General features: G+C 34.8%; 1 protein-coding gene across 3 annotated transcripts in view; it reads right to left on the bottom strand.

Annotated features, from left to right (window-relative positions):
- MAP4K3_1 (Mitogen-activated protein kinase kinase kinase kinase 3) overlaps positions 1-14,976 on the bottom strand; it is a 53,078-nt gene that overhangs the window by 12,909 nt on the left and 25,193 nt on the right. For all 3 annotated transcript variants that reach the window (XM_051218512.1, XM_051218514.1, XM_051218513.1), the window contains 3 exons: positions 12,062-12,141; positions 9,344-9,483; positions 5,883-6,048 (listed from right to left, as the gene is read on the bottom strand). In XM_051218512.1, coding sequence (XP_051074371.1) covers positions 5,883-6,048; positions 9,344-9,483; positions 12,062-12,141 — 386 coding nt within the window. The remainder of the gene's footprint in view (positions 1-5,882; positions 6,049-9,343; positions 9,484-12,061; positions 12,142-14,976) is intronic.

Consider the following 14,976-nt stretch of genomic DNA (forward strand, 5'->3'; position numbering starts at 1 on the left):
CATATCACCAAAGCGTTGTAACGTACACAAATTCCAGAGTAGACTGTTCGAACGACTTGCTGGGGAGATTACAGTGTACTATATGCTTCCGGGAAAACATGTTCACAGAAGTGTACTACTTAACATAAGCTAATCTAAACTTACTCGGAAATAATTGGTTTGATTGACCGAAGTTATCCGATATGCTCTTAGGTACTGTATGTAATCTAATGAAACAACCTTGTAAATCAGAGGGTTATCCTATCATCGAAGAGGAAACAATTACAGGAGTGCTTTCCATAGAAGACTACCTAGAGTGTCATTTGTCAAATGGTGTTCGACATTCACTAACGTCGGCTACAGACATACAATCCGAATACAGCAACGACTCGTTAGTCCAGGAGTTCAGATTTGTCAAAAATGTACGGCCACCGAATCGTCTTAATGTAGAGCTAAAGAAACTCCTTAACCAACGTAAACTATTATGTATTGCGGATAACCGTTTTCTTTGTGGTGACACACAAAAAATAAAGCTCTCTAGTTACTGACAGATAATTTTTTTTATTGGAGTGGGGTTAGACGTGTTACAATTTATCTACAACCAATTTTTTCTGGAGAAAACTCATCACACAGATCCGTTCATCGCTATAACATCCTCAGCCAACTAAACCAGTAGAGAAAATTCTGGACACATTCAAAAGGAGCTCTTGAAACCGGAGGGGGACAGAAAGTCAGCCGAGATACTGCACAACCTTTTACTTATGTACGGGACAGTATTCAAAGAATCATTTTCGAGTCGAAAATCAACAGTAGAAAATCTAATAGGTTGTGAATTGAGATATTATCAAAAAGGATTAGCTGTGAAAAAGTGGTCAACATCGGATCTCCTGTATGTCTGAGATTACAGACTAAAACATAACAGAGTGGTCAATAACTGGGAGACGGGGTTAGGTAATATGTGAGGTGGCGGTTAGAAGGGAAAAATGGAAAAGGTATCTTAATCAGTTACGATGATGCGTAGTGGGGAAGCGTACGATACCAACAAGCAACTTACAGATGGAGATACTAACAGACACTTTCAGTCTACCACAGTAGAACAACAAAGTAGAAAAAAGTATAGAAATGGCACAGATAGGGCGACTAAACCTACGTCGCTGATGGCTAAACATACGAGGGCGGTGAACGGTTCAATTTTAAGTGGACCCACGACAATCACTATATTAAAGAAGAGTGTTAGGGATATTAAGTAGTCATGCACAACACATTAGGAAGTAATTAGTATTGCAGATCACATATTGATTAAAGCAGTTTTAATTTATTTATTTTCAGTGCACTTTGATTATACCAACTGATTCCGTGTGAATTACATTGATTTGACCTACAGTGCACTTTCATTAATTCACTATGATTTTTTGGCAAGGTGACATTTATTCAGTTCGACAAGTTTTCTAACTAATAATCACTGAAATCAATCATTATTTAATTGAGTGGTGTTGAACATGAATCATTCTTCTTCGGTATCTATCAGTAAAACTTTTAGACGAGCTAGAACTTCTGTCTTTAGTGGACGGGGAAGGAAGAAGTGGGTAAGCAGTGGTCATATTTCATCACCATTTAACATGGAGTCGCTAACTGGTAGCATAGCTCACAAACGTATTACATAGATTTATCAAAAAGTAATAGCCAATGGTCATGTTGCCTAGGTATGTCGATAAACTTGGTGATTGATGGCAGTCACCAAGGCATCTTGAGGATTCACGTTTCGTGCTAATTGGCAATCGTCAGTAAGAAATATATATGGAATTCCGAGAAAATGGATCTTTTTCATTAGCATTATGAAAAATGTATCAATGCGATAGGAAGACCTCAATTTACCTAGCTATTTCCTTTTATTAATAATTCTAAGTTCTGGTGGATGAGGAAGTCAACGATAACCTACCTCGGTAACACAGTAACTACGCAAACATCCGTTATTCTCTGATTAGATTTTTCCAGATCAAGTTTGGTATCTTATGTTTCCAAGGTCATCGTTGATATTGTATAAGCAGATCTATAGCATTATCTTTTTAACTTCGCCTGGAATAGAAAAGTCTTGCTGCTATACACCACCTTCTCTCTTATCACCATGATAAGGAAAATACTACTGAAGTGCTGTTAATTATGTAGCGGAAGCACCATGTTATGCATAAAGAAAAGCGGGGAATTTGTTCTAGATTTTAACCAGATAGTAGTAAGATATTCCGAATTCGATATTGAAAATAATAATTGTAATGCAGTAGAAAAATAACACTACCTAAAAGTACTGACTATGAATCTTTACAAATACATGGATTAATGCTAATTCTTCTTCCAAAGTGCTTACAATTAATAGTTACCAATTGAAAATTCTTTAACAATAAATTTTTGTTTTTCATTTTATTTTATTTAATATACTAACTAGTTATTTTGCAGATATATTGTATTTCTTCAAACAATCACAAAATTTGTCAAAAAAATCGAAACCATGATCTTCAGGGGTTTATAAGTTGATATCAGTCTGTGACGAAAACTATCATCAAATCATTAAATTGTTTGAAGTAGGTTAAAATAGAGAGATTAATTAAAACTTTCTATAGGTTATGTTAAAGACAAATATTGTAAACAAAGCAGCTCACAAGCTTGAGCTAAGAATATATTTCAGGAACAACTAGGAAAACAGTTAGGCACCCATGTATGTGATGCCCAACCTGAGGCAGCATGTAATGATATCCGGAAAGCTGTGGAAACAGTAGTGATATCTGCTAGTAAGGTTAGGGAGAAATACTGGATCTCAGCAGCACCCACTGCACTGATTGATACTCGAAAACTCACCCCATCTAGCTCTGAACATGACGAAGAGCGGAGTCAACTCAAGCGCAGGCTGATAAGAATCCAACGCAATGACCGTGAACAGTGGTGGGTAGCGAAAGCAAGAGAGATAGAAAAGGCAGCGGCAATAGGTAATAGCAGACAACTGTTCAGACTTGTTAAGGAAACCAGTATTAGGAACCCGACTGTTTGCGAAAGTATTTCCGAAAAAGATGGACATATTATACATTCTCAACCCAGGAGATTGGATCGATGGGCAGAACACTAGGGATCAGTTCAACTGGCCTTCAGCCACACTTCGGTCTCCCACGATCTCCAGCCGACATGAATGGCAAGTTGATGTAAGTCCTTCACCTCTTTACAAAGTTGAAAAAGCTATAAGAAATCTGAAGCGTGAAAGAACATCAGGCCCTGACAGCTTTATCACCGAGATTTTTAAGGATAGCGGTCCAGTATTAGCAGTGACGTTGACTGAGGCCTTTTAGGTAGAATCTGGGAACTGGACGTAATCCCATCTGACTGGTCTCAACCACTGATTGTACCAGTCTATAAGAAAGGACAAAATTCCTCTTGTGACAATCACAGAGGAATTAGTTTGACTAATATAGTGTCTAGAATATTAGCTTCAATAATACTTCGACGCCTAATCAAAGCTCGTGAAGAGCAGATTAGAGAAAACCAGGCCAGTTTTCGACCTGGACGTGGTTGTATAGACCAGATATTCACACTACGTCAGGTTCTAGAACACAGACACACATTCAGACGCCCCACAATGGTAGTATTTCTCGACCTTAAGGCGGCATTCGACTCTGTTGATCGTGAGGTTCTATGGCAGTGTTTGTCACTGAAAGGAGTACCAAAGAGGTACATTAACCTTATAAAGGCTCTCTACTCGAACACAACTGGTAGAGTGAGAGCTTATGGCGAACTGTCATCAGAATTGATTACCTCAAGTGGTGTTCGTCAGGGCTGTCCACTCTCCCCATTCTTGTTCAACTTTGTCATGGACGTACTTTTAGAGATAACACTCTCCTCATCTGAATTTCCAGGGGTTCAACTTGTACCGGGAGGTTCACTTGTTGACTTGGAATATACTGATGACATAGTTTTATTTGGTGAAGACGCTGACAAAATGCAGAGTCTTCTGACCACTCTAAGCAACAATGCAAGCATGTTCGGGATGCGATTCTCTCCCTCGAAATGCAAAATGTTGCTTCAGGATTGGGTTACATCGACACCTGAACTAGTGATAGGGAGTGAAGTAGTTGAGTGTGTCGACCGCTTCACTTATCTTGGAAGTCTCATCAGCCCTTGTGGTTTGGTGTGTGACGAAATCTCAGCACGGATACAGAAGGCTCGACTAGCTTTTGCCAACTTGCGTCATCTGTGGCGTAGGCGAGATATCCGTCTATCAGCCAAAGGACGTGTTTACTGTGCAGCAGTTCGTCCCGTCCTACTTTATGGCAGTGAAACATGGCCGGTAAGAGTAGAGGATATTCGTAGGTTACTAGTATTTGATCATAGATGTCTTCGAAATATTGCTCGTATATCATGGGACCATCGAGTAAGTAACACAGTTGTTAGGAAACGGGTACTAGGTAAGGATGGCAAATCAATTGATGAAGTAGTGAAACTTCATCAGTTGAGATGGCTGGGATATGTGTTATGTATCCCAACCAGCGACTGCGCCGACATGCGATGTTTTATGGTTTAGGTTGGACGAAAGCTATGGTCGACCAGACCAAAACGTGGCATAAATCCATGAAGTTGCTGATAAGTGGACTGAGTCATGTTGGTAGGTGTAGACTACCTGGTTGGGGACCACGAGATGATAGCAACCGATGGTTAGAGCTTGAATGACATAGCTCATAATCACTTCTAATGGCACAGGTGCATCCAATCTTTGTGTTCTCCCGAATTCTAATCTTCCGAGTTTTTCGTGTCTCTCTTTTCGTTTTCCAAATCTATTTCACTGGATTATGCTGCTTGAATAACATCTTCAAACCCTAATCTTTCCGACTACTGTTTATACACTTACCATCTCTACCACTATGGAATTTGAATCGACAATTGTATCTCTGTGCTAATGTGGTATGGTAGTTTGAACTGATGTACGTACGTACGAAGTTCTACTTTGTTTCTGACGGACTGACTGAGCTTAAAAACTTATGACTGGCTGATACTATGTAAGTAAAAGCATGATCACAACATAGGTACGTATTACCAAATGCGACGGACCAATGTGTTAGACATTTATTGAGAACTAGGAAACACTGGACAGCTATTACGTTCTAGTATGAGACTCCTCAACAGTGCTCACCTACAACTTCACGATCATGAGTGGAAACCAGGACCCTCAGCTTGCGTGCAAACGCTTAATCACTAGACCATTGAGCCGCAATTCATTGGCATATATGTTTAACCTCAAAAAAAATCTATATTGGAGCCCAGCGTTAACGCGTGAGACCGAGGGTCCTGAGCTCAATCACCGGTTGTGGGTTTATGGATGCACACTGGTGAGAAGTACCGTACCAGAACTTATTAGCTGTTCCGTGCTTTCTGGTTTTAAATGGATATCTAGCTTATACTGATTCTTAATATCAATACCAATCAATAATCTCCACAAACCTCCACACATATACGTTGTTAAGTGAATAATTTATGAATATCCATTTATTAAGATAGTCAAAACCTGTGTCGCTCTGGTTTAGACAATGTTGGATAGGATACATAGAGGTTCGACTCAAGAATTCACTAATCGTTTATCCGAAGAATTTCAAAGATGACTGACTGACTGAAAGAACCATAGACTAAAACACTTGTTTCATATTCGCTGAAAATGAACAAGATGGTACAGATGTATTCAATATTCCTTTTGTTGTTACTGATACTTACTATTATATAGGAATTCAAAGTTTTAGAATTATGGCTGTAAAGTGTACTAATTAGAAGATATCAGGTTCTATTTCGCTCCATTTAATTATTTCAAGGTTTAGTTCATGGGCTAAAATTAAAAAACGGAGTTAAGAGAATTATATATATTCACAGAGACTTACACGTTTCACTTCAATAAACGTATTCCTTGGATTATACCATTCCATAACAAGGATACTTTTATCAATAGCACCACATAAATATTTCATCCCTTTGAATTGATTACGTACTACAGTTGCAATGTAACAACCCCGTGTGTCTGGAACTTTGACAGTTGGTTGAAAACGCCTTAAACATGATAGTATGCGTGTAAAAGAGATAAAGATTAAACAGACATTAAAATCCGACATACCATTTCACCATCCGACCACCTCCACAATCTCCCCCTCCCCGAAAGGAAGAAGTCGTAATGCTCAGCCTAACGTCAATTATTTAGCAGTAATTTAATGTAGTAAACTAGTCACCATTATGACAAAGGTAAGTGGTATTGTAATAATAGGTAGTTTCCGAAACGTACCAAAGAAAGAGAAAAGTAGTCTTTAAAAAATGACACGAAGGAAAAAAGAACAACTATCTGACTATTTGATTTGAAAAACATCTATTAAAGTAGGTTATCTAAACAATAGCAATCGATGAACGTATGTAATAGGCTTCCAATTACAAGCTCTTTCGTACAAAAGCTAGTGATACTACTCAGCTGACTAAGACGAATCTGGGGTTCGAACTTGCTGTGTGACAGTTGAAAACTTAGTGGTTTTAATTACTAAGTTACTAACTAGATTTACGCAATGCTTAATCGCTAGATCAATCGACAAATATTCATTATTTTAAGAAAACTTTCCTTGACAGCGTTAATGCACATTTTCTCTCCCATAGAAAATTAACTAAGTCGTTGTTCAACACGTCTTCAACTATCGCCAGATGCATCAAAGTACTTTATATCATTCTTACATCTTTATACGTTTTATCATCGAAACGGTTGCGTAGATTAACATACGGTACAATCCTACTTTTGTCAGTTGCAAAAAATCCCTACTCCATTTAACTGTCTGATCTTTCCATTAGTTTACAGATTATATATGGTAACTTAACACACAGACTATAAAGTACATTATATATTGCCATTTCACTATATACAGATAAAAAGGATGAAATAATTTTGACTGAACACAAAAAATTGTGCATTTTGTTTATAGTTATATTTCAGTGATCATCGTCACACTCATTCATCAATCATCACCATATTGCAGATCAATAATTTAAAACAAACTGTTCAAAACTATTTAAATAGATTAATTTGAAAAGGCACATTTTGTAGTTGTTGTGATGTTGGCTGTCAACAAAAAAATGTACATGCACATCCATTTAGTTATTTACTGAAATTGGTATCTTGTTTTTCTCTTATAATTAAACACAATGGATGACTAATTTACTAAAGCTGTTTTTTATGTAACAAATTTCAAATAGTGTTTAGTCGTGGTAAGCATTATGCCAGCTAGGTGTATGAATTTCGAAGAGGTCCTAAAAACAATTCCATGGGACAGTATTGAGTCATAGATGAGCGATTCCAAGCTGTCACAACTTACGAAACAAAAGAGAACCGTCTAATACATTTTGGTTTCTAATGATTTTTAAACTAATATTACTTCATGATAAGAACTATAAATAAATTCATAATACTGAATGACCATACGTTTTTGGCGAGAATGTATTCTTTGAGTTAGATGGTATAACCTTGAAGCTTTCATTATCTTTCCTGATATTTGTCTGCAAAGAATGACAGGATAAACGTTGACAATAATCAATCAAATTTAATATCGACAGAATAAGCTGTTAGTTTACTTGTAGTAAAGTAATGTAAGCTTCAAATTGAAATTACCTTGATTTTAGAGAATACAAACCTACCAAAACCATTGATCTTGAATATCAATAAAAATTATCACTACTATTTCGATTATACATAAATCACTTCTAAAAATATGTTTGTTCAGTTAGTCACATATCGCCTGAAACACTTTATCATCTTATAACTTCTACATTCTTTACTAATATATCGTTACATTTCAACAATTTGAGGTGGATGTAAGTAGCTTATAATTGAATCAATTAGCCATACATATACAGAACATAGAAGCCTGAGAACAAATATACATATCCCATATTTTCCAGTCGTATTAATGCAATACGAAAAAGAAAAATGACTCGAAACAACAAAGATAATAATAATGCCAAGTGTATTGAAAATTAAATATAATCTGCCAAAAAAGGAATGGAATTTCAGACAGTCTAAATTATAATCCAAAAAGTTTTAGTACAGAGAGCACAAATGCTTTTGTAGAGAAAAAAATCTATTCAAAGTTTTACGAATGAATTTTTAAAGTTAGATCTTTCCCATTGCACTTTCTAAGTCACAAAGTCAAAAGAGCGCATGGTGTGTGCATATATATACAAACACAGAGAGATACGTGTACCTGTTATCGGTTTTAAAAGATGCCGATAGCTGTTGTACAACAAGCGTAAACAGAGCTCCTCATATAAAATTAATTGGATATATATACATCATTGAACATTTGCTCAATTTATAAGGCAAAAAAATGCTACAGTTTCCAGACCAATTGTATAATTGACTATGTACACGTTATAATTAAGAAGAGAAATATGTTGATTACATAACAATGACGACTGATTTCAAGAAATTATTGGAAAAACTTATTTCCTTAGTGCGTGAAAACTATCCTTGACTTATTCAGGTTATAATCGGATGGTGGACAACTGAAATAAAGGCCGATAGAGATGCTTCATAAAGTGTTTTCATTTTTGCGACAAACTATTAGAAAAAGGCAATACTTTCATTGACTATCTAGTCTTCGTTTATTCTGTAGGCTCGTAACGTGTCTCAAATACGCGGATTATTGAAGTCATTCTTCATGAATAATGAAAAATATCTTTGTCGAGTAAACAGTGCTGAAATTATTCAACAATCCTGAGTAGCAGTCCGCTATCATTGGTGGAATCCTTCATGAAAGTGTTCCTTATATTCCAATAGACGGCGATAACTCATATGCAAAATTCATCCGATAATGACAACAGACGATTGCCAGTGACGAGTGGACTATAACTACGAAGTGGTTGGAATTGGAAAATGTCATAACCATCCACGGTAAAAGGAACTGTTGAATTAACTGAGCATTAGGAAAATGATGTAGTAGAGATTGATATCATACACGTTTAAACGAAATTAACCATTGAAGAAAGTGATAATTTACTTTAGGTAAATGATTTCGTCGAAAAGAAAATTTTCTTCGCTGAATTCTCCTTATTTTTATTTAATTTACTTTTCGTTGAATTTCAGTCACCCTTAACATGCAACTAAATGATGAAATACATTGTCTAGCATTGCATCTCTTGTCACGCTCACACAACAGGATATCTAATAAGTTTTCATTTCCAGCTTGTGAAAAAAAGGTAGATAATAATAGCGATTTTCGTTGTAACTAACATGGTCCACATGAAATAAATAAAACCTCTTGACATGTAAGAATGAAACATAGCGAGGGGACATATCCTGCCCCCAGAAACTTACTTATGAAGAAATCGTGTTTGTGATGTTCGACTTTTCATCAATGAAATTAAATTATGACTAAATAATTGAGGATGTTGACCTGATATTGACATCATTGTATCTTTGAATACAAATAACCAAAGACATCGTCTTGGAACAAGCTAATAAGTGGAAAACGAAAGAAAAATCTTATGAAGCGGTCGTCTTAAAAAAATTGAAAGGTTATGTATTTATGAAATTTATATCCCTTGTAATATATATATATATATATATATATATAACAACTAGAGCACTCAGTCAGTCAGCTACGACGTGGGACTAGGCACATATATGCATCGGTCCAAGTTGCCACATCTCATTAGCATAGCAAGATGAACACCAGATTCATAGAAGCAACCAAGTAGTCTGCATCTACCAACATGACTCACACCAAAAGTTAGTGACTTCAAGCACTGATGCCACATTTTAGTTTGGCCGCCCCTAACTTTCTTCCAACCATTCTCAACACTAGTCAGCATTGTGCGTCGTGGTAATCAATGCTCAGGTATTCGTAACACGTGACCTAACCATCTCAGTCGATGAAGATTCACAACCTCATCAACTGGTTTACCATCATTCTCTAATACCTTGCGTCGAACCTCACTATCACTTACCCGGTGATCCCAGCAGATGCTGACAATATTTCCAAGGCATCTGTGGTCACTCACTAACCGAGTGGTGTAAACCAACAATAATGAAGTGCATTTGTAGGTAACATCTGTTGTGTCCACAAAACGTTTGTTTCACCTTATTCAACGTAACCATGATAACTAATTATTTTGTACAAGTACTAGAGAGAACCAGATCCGAAGACAACACGAGTCTACAAAGTCATCGACTAGTTGGACTAGGGTGTATTGTAAGGAGCTTGGGGAAATTTTAATTAATGAATACAGAGCTTAAGGGACATGAGATGAAATTAACCGAAACGATCCAAGTATACTCATTCATTATATTCTATAAAGTTGCTAAACATACTGTCGACTCCCAGTATTATTCGTTTCCTATAGATTTTTTGTCATAATTCTAATTTTAGGCCAGTTCTGGTTTTTTAATCACTTTTTACTTTTCTTGGTAATGTCGAAAGTTGGACAAATAAATATTTTTACTAGGATTCTACGTTATTCATGTCTGTTTACAAATAGATTAGATGAAATTGGAATCTGATTGATTACAGAAAAAAACATGTAACTTCGTGGCACACGGTACTTATGTTACGTATTTGTGAAATTGTGATGTTAAGTAGATAGAGGCACATAAAAATATATTTCTTTCTTAACTTTCATCTGCAACCATAAAGTAATGGTATTACAGTTAGGAAATACCAATTTATTTTCGATACGTTTTTTTACTTAATCACGAATTTTCCCATGTGGAGAATCCTCCATTTATGGAATTATCGATATTGACATGATCGTTAAAAAAAGTCGTTAAATTTAAACGAAATCCGGATCTTTGGAAAACGAGACGAGATCGGTCGAGTCCCTGTGAATTTTAAAACATAAATATGAACAGTAATAACTTTTGTTCATAGTATACATATCATTGAAGCCAAGTGTTCGATAGAAAAAAGGGTAGAGAATTAATGATTTCTATGCAAAACTGAGAATTGAAACATATCCACACACGCACGTTCCAACATACACTCAAACATTCATAACAAGTTAATATGCACAAACTAATACATTTTAAAAAATACTATTGAAACGCAATTTAACTATTATGGACAAAGTCATATCCGGATTGGCTATTGAAAAAAATTATCATCTAATTTAAACAAAAATTCAATAATTGTGAAGTTTCTAAGATAGTTCTATGCTACTCACGGAATATATGCAAAAGAGATTGAAACTTTTATATAAAAGTCTTCAGACAGAGATAAACATTGTATTTTAGGTTGTTGGAGGCAGCCGACAAGAAAGCATGAACGTGGATCCTGTTGCAGTAAGCACTTTTTAGCAAGGCGAACTTGTAGGGTTTAGGGAACTGATAAGCAGCACTTAAGAAATGTCATCACGTATTCTATTCAGATGAACAGTGATATTGTAGTGATTACTTAAATCACATTTTTTTCAATGAGAGTAAAGTAAGTTAGTCGTCAACATAGGACATGTCAGAAATGTGTATTAGTCCAACTTCAGATTAGTTCAATGAGAAGAAAGACAGAATTATGGAAATTAAGAGTTGCAATGATTTTACCAAGGTTGTAAGTTAATCATGAGGAGGTAATTTGAAAACAACGAATGAAATCAGAAAGGAGGAAAACTATGGAAACATTTGTATCTCTTGAGTCGATAAAAATTTGTACTAATCCAGTACCTAAACCATGGATTGCCAATATGTCCACTTTTATCCTGCTAACCAATGCCTAAACTAGGCAATAGTATATCCTCGGGTAGGCAGAGACTGGGTTTGTGTGTGACACATTCCTCAACCACCGTAGTTAACGGAGGTTTAAGATTGCGTCAGATAATTTTTCCTAACGGAAATGTTATCAGATAGTTTCACAGTTATCATGATAGCAACAATTAGTTCTAGTGATACATTATAAAGTCAACATATATTAATTACATAAATGCATTTGTATGCACATATATGTGCGCACAACCAAAGCAACAAGAGATTCATTGATTACAACAATCAATTAATTTTGTAACCAGACAATAAAATAAACGCAAAGAGAAAGTAAAACACACTTACCAACTCTAATGTACCATCAGCTAAATTGACTAAATCAAGATAATAAATACCATCGTTCGTGCCAAACAGAATAATTTGACCTTCAGGAGGAAAGTAAAGGTAGTATAGTATGGTAAATTGTTCCGTGTGCAATAAACACACAAAATATCAGTGGCAAAAAACTTTCTCCACTAAATGACAGTCGAACTAATAAGCTTCTCCCTACTCCCAAATTTTTTTAATCTTATTTACACATACTACGATTTATAATAGTGATGATGGCTTTTAATGAAAAATAAACAAAGGCTAAGCTGTTTGAAATATGAACAACAAAATAAAAATGTTAACCAGTTGTTTAACAGCATTATCACTAAGGCATATAGTTCTTTTTTATCCTAATCAATTAAAGTGGATTATTTCTTAATACAATAAAATAAAGCATAGTTGAAGCAATAAGTAATCGTTTGAACTCATTTTTTTATTGCTGAGTCATAAAATTCTATGACACCTACCCACCTACATATATATACCCTCTCTCCCTATTAGATTTCCCTCAATTAATATGAGTGAACGCAAGAACAACGATGTATCTTAGATAAATATTAGTTAATGAATTAAATCACGGGATCTAACAAATGTATCATTTACATACAGAATAATCATATTAAACCAATTAACAAATTTGATTATTTATGTGCAGTGTACTATTTTGTACATTGTCGTTACCTATACAGTAATTGATGGTATAATAAAATAGAGTGAAGTATGGGATCATGAAAACTTTGAGAAAATGGTGAAGGATAATAAATAGTTTGACTTCAGTAAATAGTTTTCCCGAATGGGATAAAAATTTCATAGTAAGCAATTTTTGTAATTACCTCAACAATGTGTAAATAAAAATATTAATTAATCCATACAGTATTGCAGGTTGCTATTTGTCTGTTTGGCCTTTGGAATATCGGAAGCTTAGTGGATATAAGGTGTAGTAGAATAGTTATACAATACACTAAACTTGTTAGATGCAACGTTACCTTAATTTAGAGGGGGCTAATTTACACCAGTTATAAGTATGAAGTAGTGGATAACATTTCTAAAGGGACCCAATACTAGACATTTTAAGTAGCGTGGCCATCAGGATATATTTACATCTGTTTCTTTCTTGGAATTTATAACTAGCATTATGACAAAAAAACGTTTCTCACATTATATTGAGGTACTTGTGGCCAAGCTGTATTTATGGGGGCAGTTGTATGATCTATCTAGTCTGAGCATTGATTTAGCCCCTTAGACTCCCGGCGTAGGACCAATGGACACAATGACCTTTCATTGGCCAACGATTCAATGACAGTGAAATAACAGCCGAGATTAATGCTGAACGCTTATTAGTCCATGAATGCAGTTTGCCTAAGCTAGCTTGCCCAATAGCTATAACAGGACAACGAAACAGCAGATTTTTCAACTTTTATCTGCAAAATTCAGTTTTATGACTCTCACAATCAAAAAAAGAATAAAATCCTGATCATACATCAATATAATTAAGAAATTAAAAAATAGGCATATCCACGCCATAGGCGGAAGATAACCGAGCAACTTGAGAAAGATAAAACATATAACAATAGCTTATAAGTCAAACGAAAACCTACAACTAAAGGAATAAAAATATACAATAATTCAAGTATTCGGTAACTAGACAGTAAAATTGTGAACAATAGTTTCATGTAGAACAGTTTCCAAAGTTCAGTTGTGCTCAATATTTACCCTGTTATAGTAATAACAAATAAATTAGTTTTATTCTGCTTTTTCCTACAAATATTTAATTGTTCGCTTACAACAAGTATACAAAACAGGAGACTGGTTACAAACTTGTTATGACTGTGTGGATTTTGTTAATTTTCACTTAGAATGACTTTGCTCGATTTCCGAAACGATAAAGTAGTGACTAGTCTATTAAAATAATTGTAAAAATCTTGGGACATGGGATAAATATGCACATATATAACCCATTAAAATTTATACAGAAAGCAAGAGTAGATCACTACGGAAAACAGATCTTTTTACGATGAATTCATTCTCATAATTGAGTATGAAATTAACAGTCAAATACCTTCTAGTAAAAAATATAATAAAAAACAAATTAATGTATTTAGAAGTTGTCTAGATTTATTGATAACAGGTTTCGTGTGTCAATGAACATTTTTTGCTTATAACTCGAGCGTGAGAAAATAAACACGTTGAGTTAATTTCACTAAGCGAAGATATTCTATACAGTGAGAAAAAGCTTGGTAAAACAGAGCTTTAAAAAATGCGTCATACAAAGAAGTAAGCGGGGAAATCATATGAAAATTAAATAAATCAACACAAGAATAAGATGTCTTCAGTTAAACACTTCCAATAAGGAACCAAACAAGACAGATTTACTTTAATCAAAAGAGATATATAAAAGTTTATACGCTAAATTATGTCTAAATAAATCAAGCAATTGAACTACACAATCTTTGAGATTCTAGTTAGATAGTTGTGAGGACTTAATAAATGTTAATCTAATAGCCTTATATCTTCCATTCTGCTTTTATCATAAACGTATCATATCTCTTCACTGTTTACATTAAAAGGCGATCATAAGTAGCACTAATTTATACAATGCATCCTGGCTTTTAATGAAAGTACAATGGTATCAGAAGATACACCACTATTAACACAAATATACTGCTAGACTAATTCTATTGATTCATCACAAAAGACGAGTAACAGTATATACTTCTGTGCAGTGCTTCAATAGCTACTGGTTTAAAGCTTAAATCATAAACTTGATTAGTTTTCTCTTTAAATACCAATTATACGGTAGACAATAAGAACGATGAATTTAGTGAGAATGTATAAAGTTTAATCGAAGCAATGAAAAGCATTCAAGAGAATTTCAAAAACATTCAATATTC

Source organism: Schistosoma haematobium, chromosome 1, assembly GCF_000699445.3.
Source record: "Schistosoma haematobium chromosome 1, whole genome shotgun sequence".
NCBI lineage: Eukaryota > Metazoa > Platyhelminthes > Trematoda > Strigeidida > Schistosomatidae > Schistosoma > Schistosoma haematobium.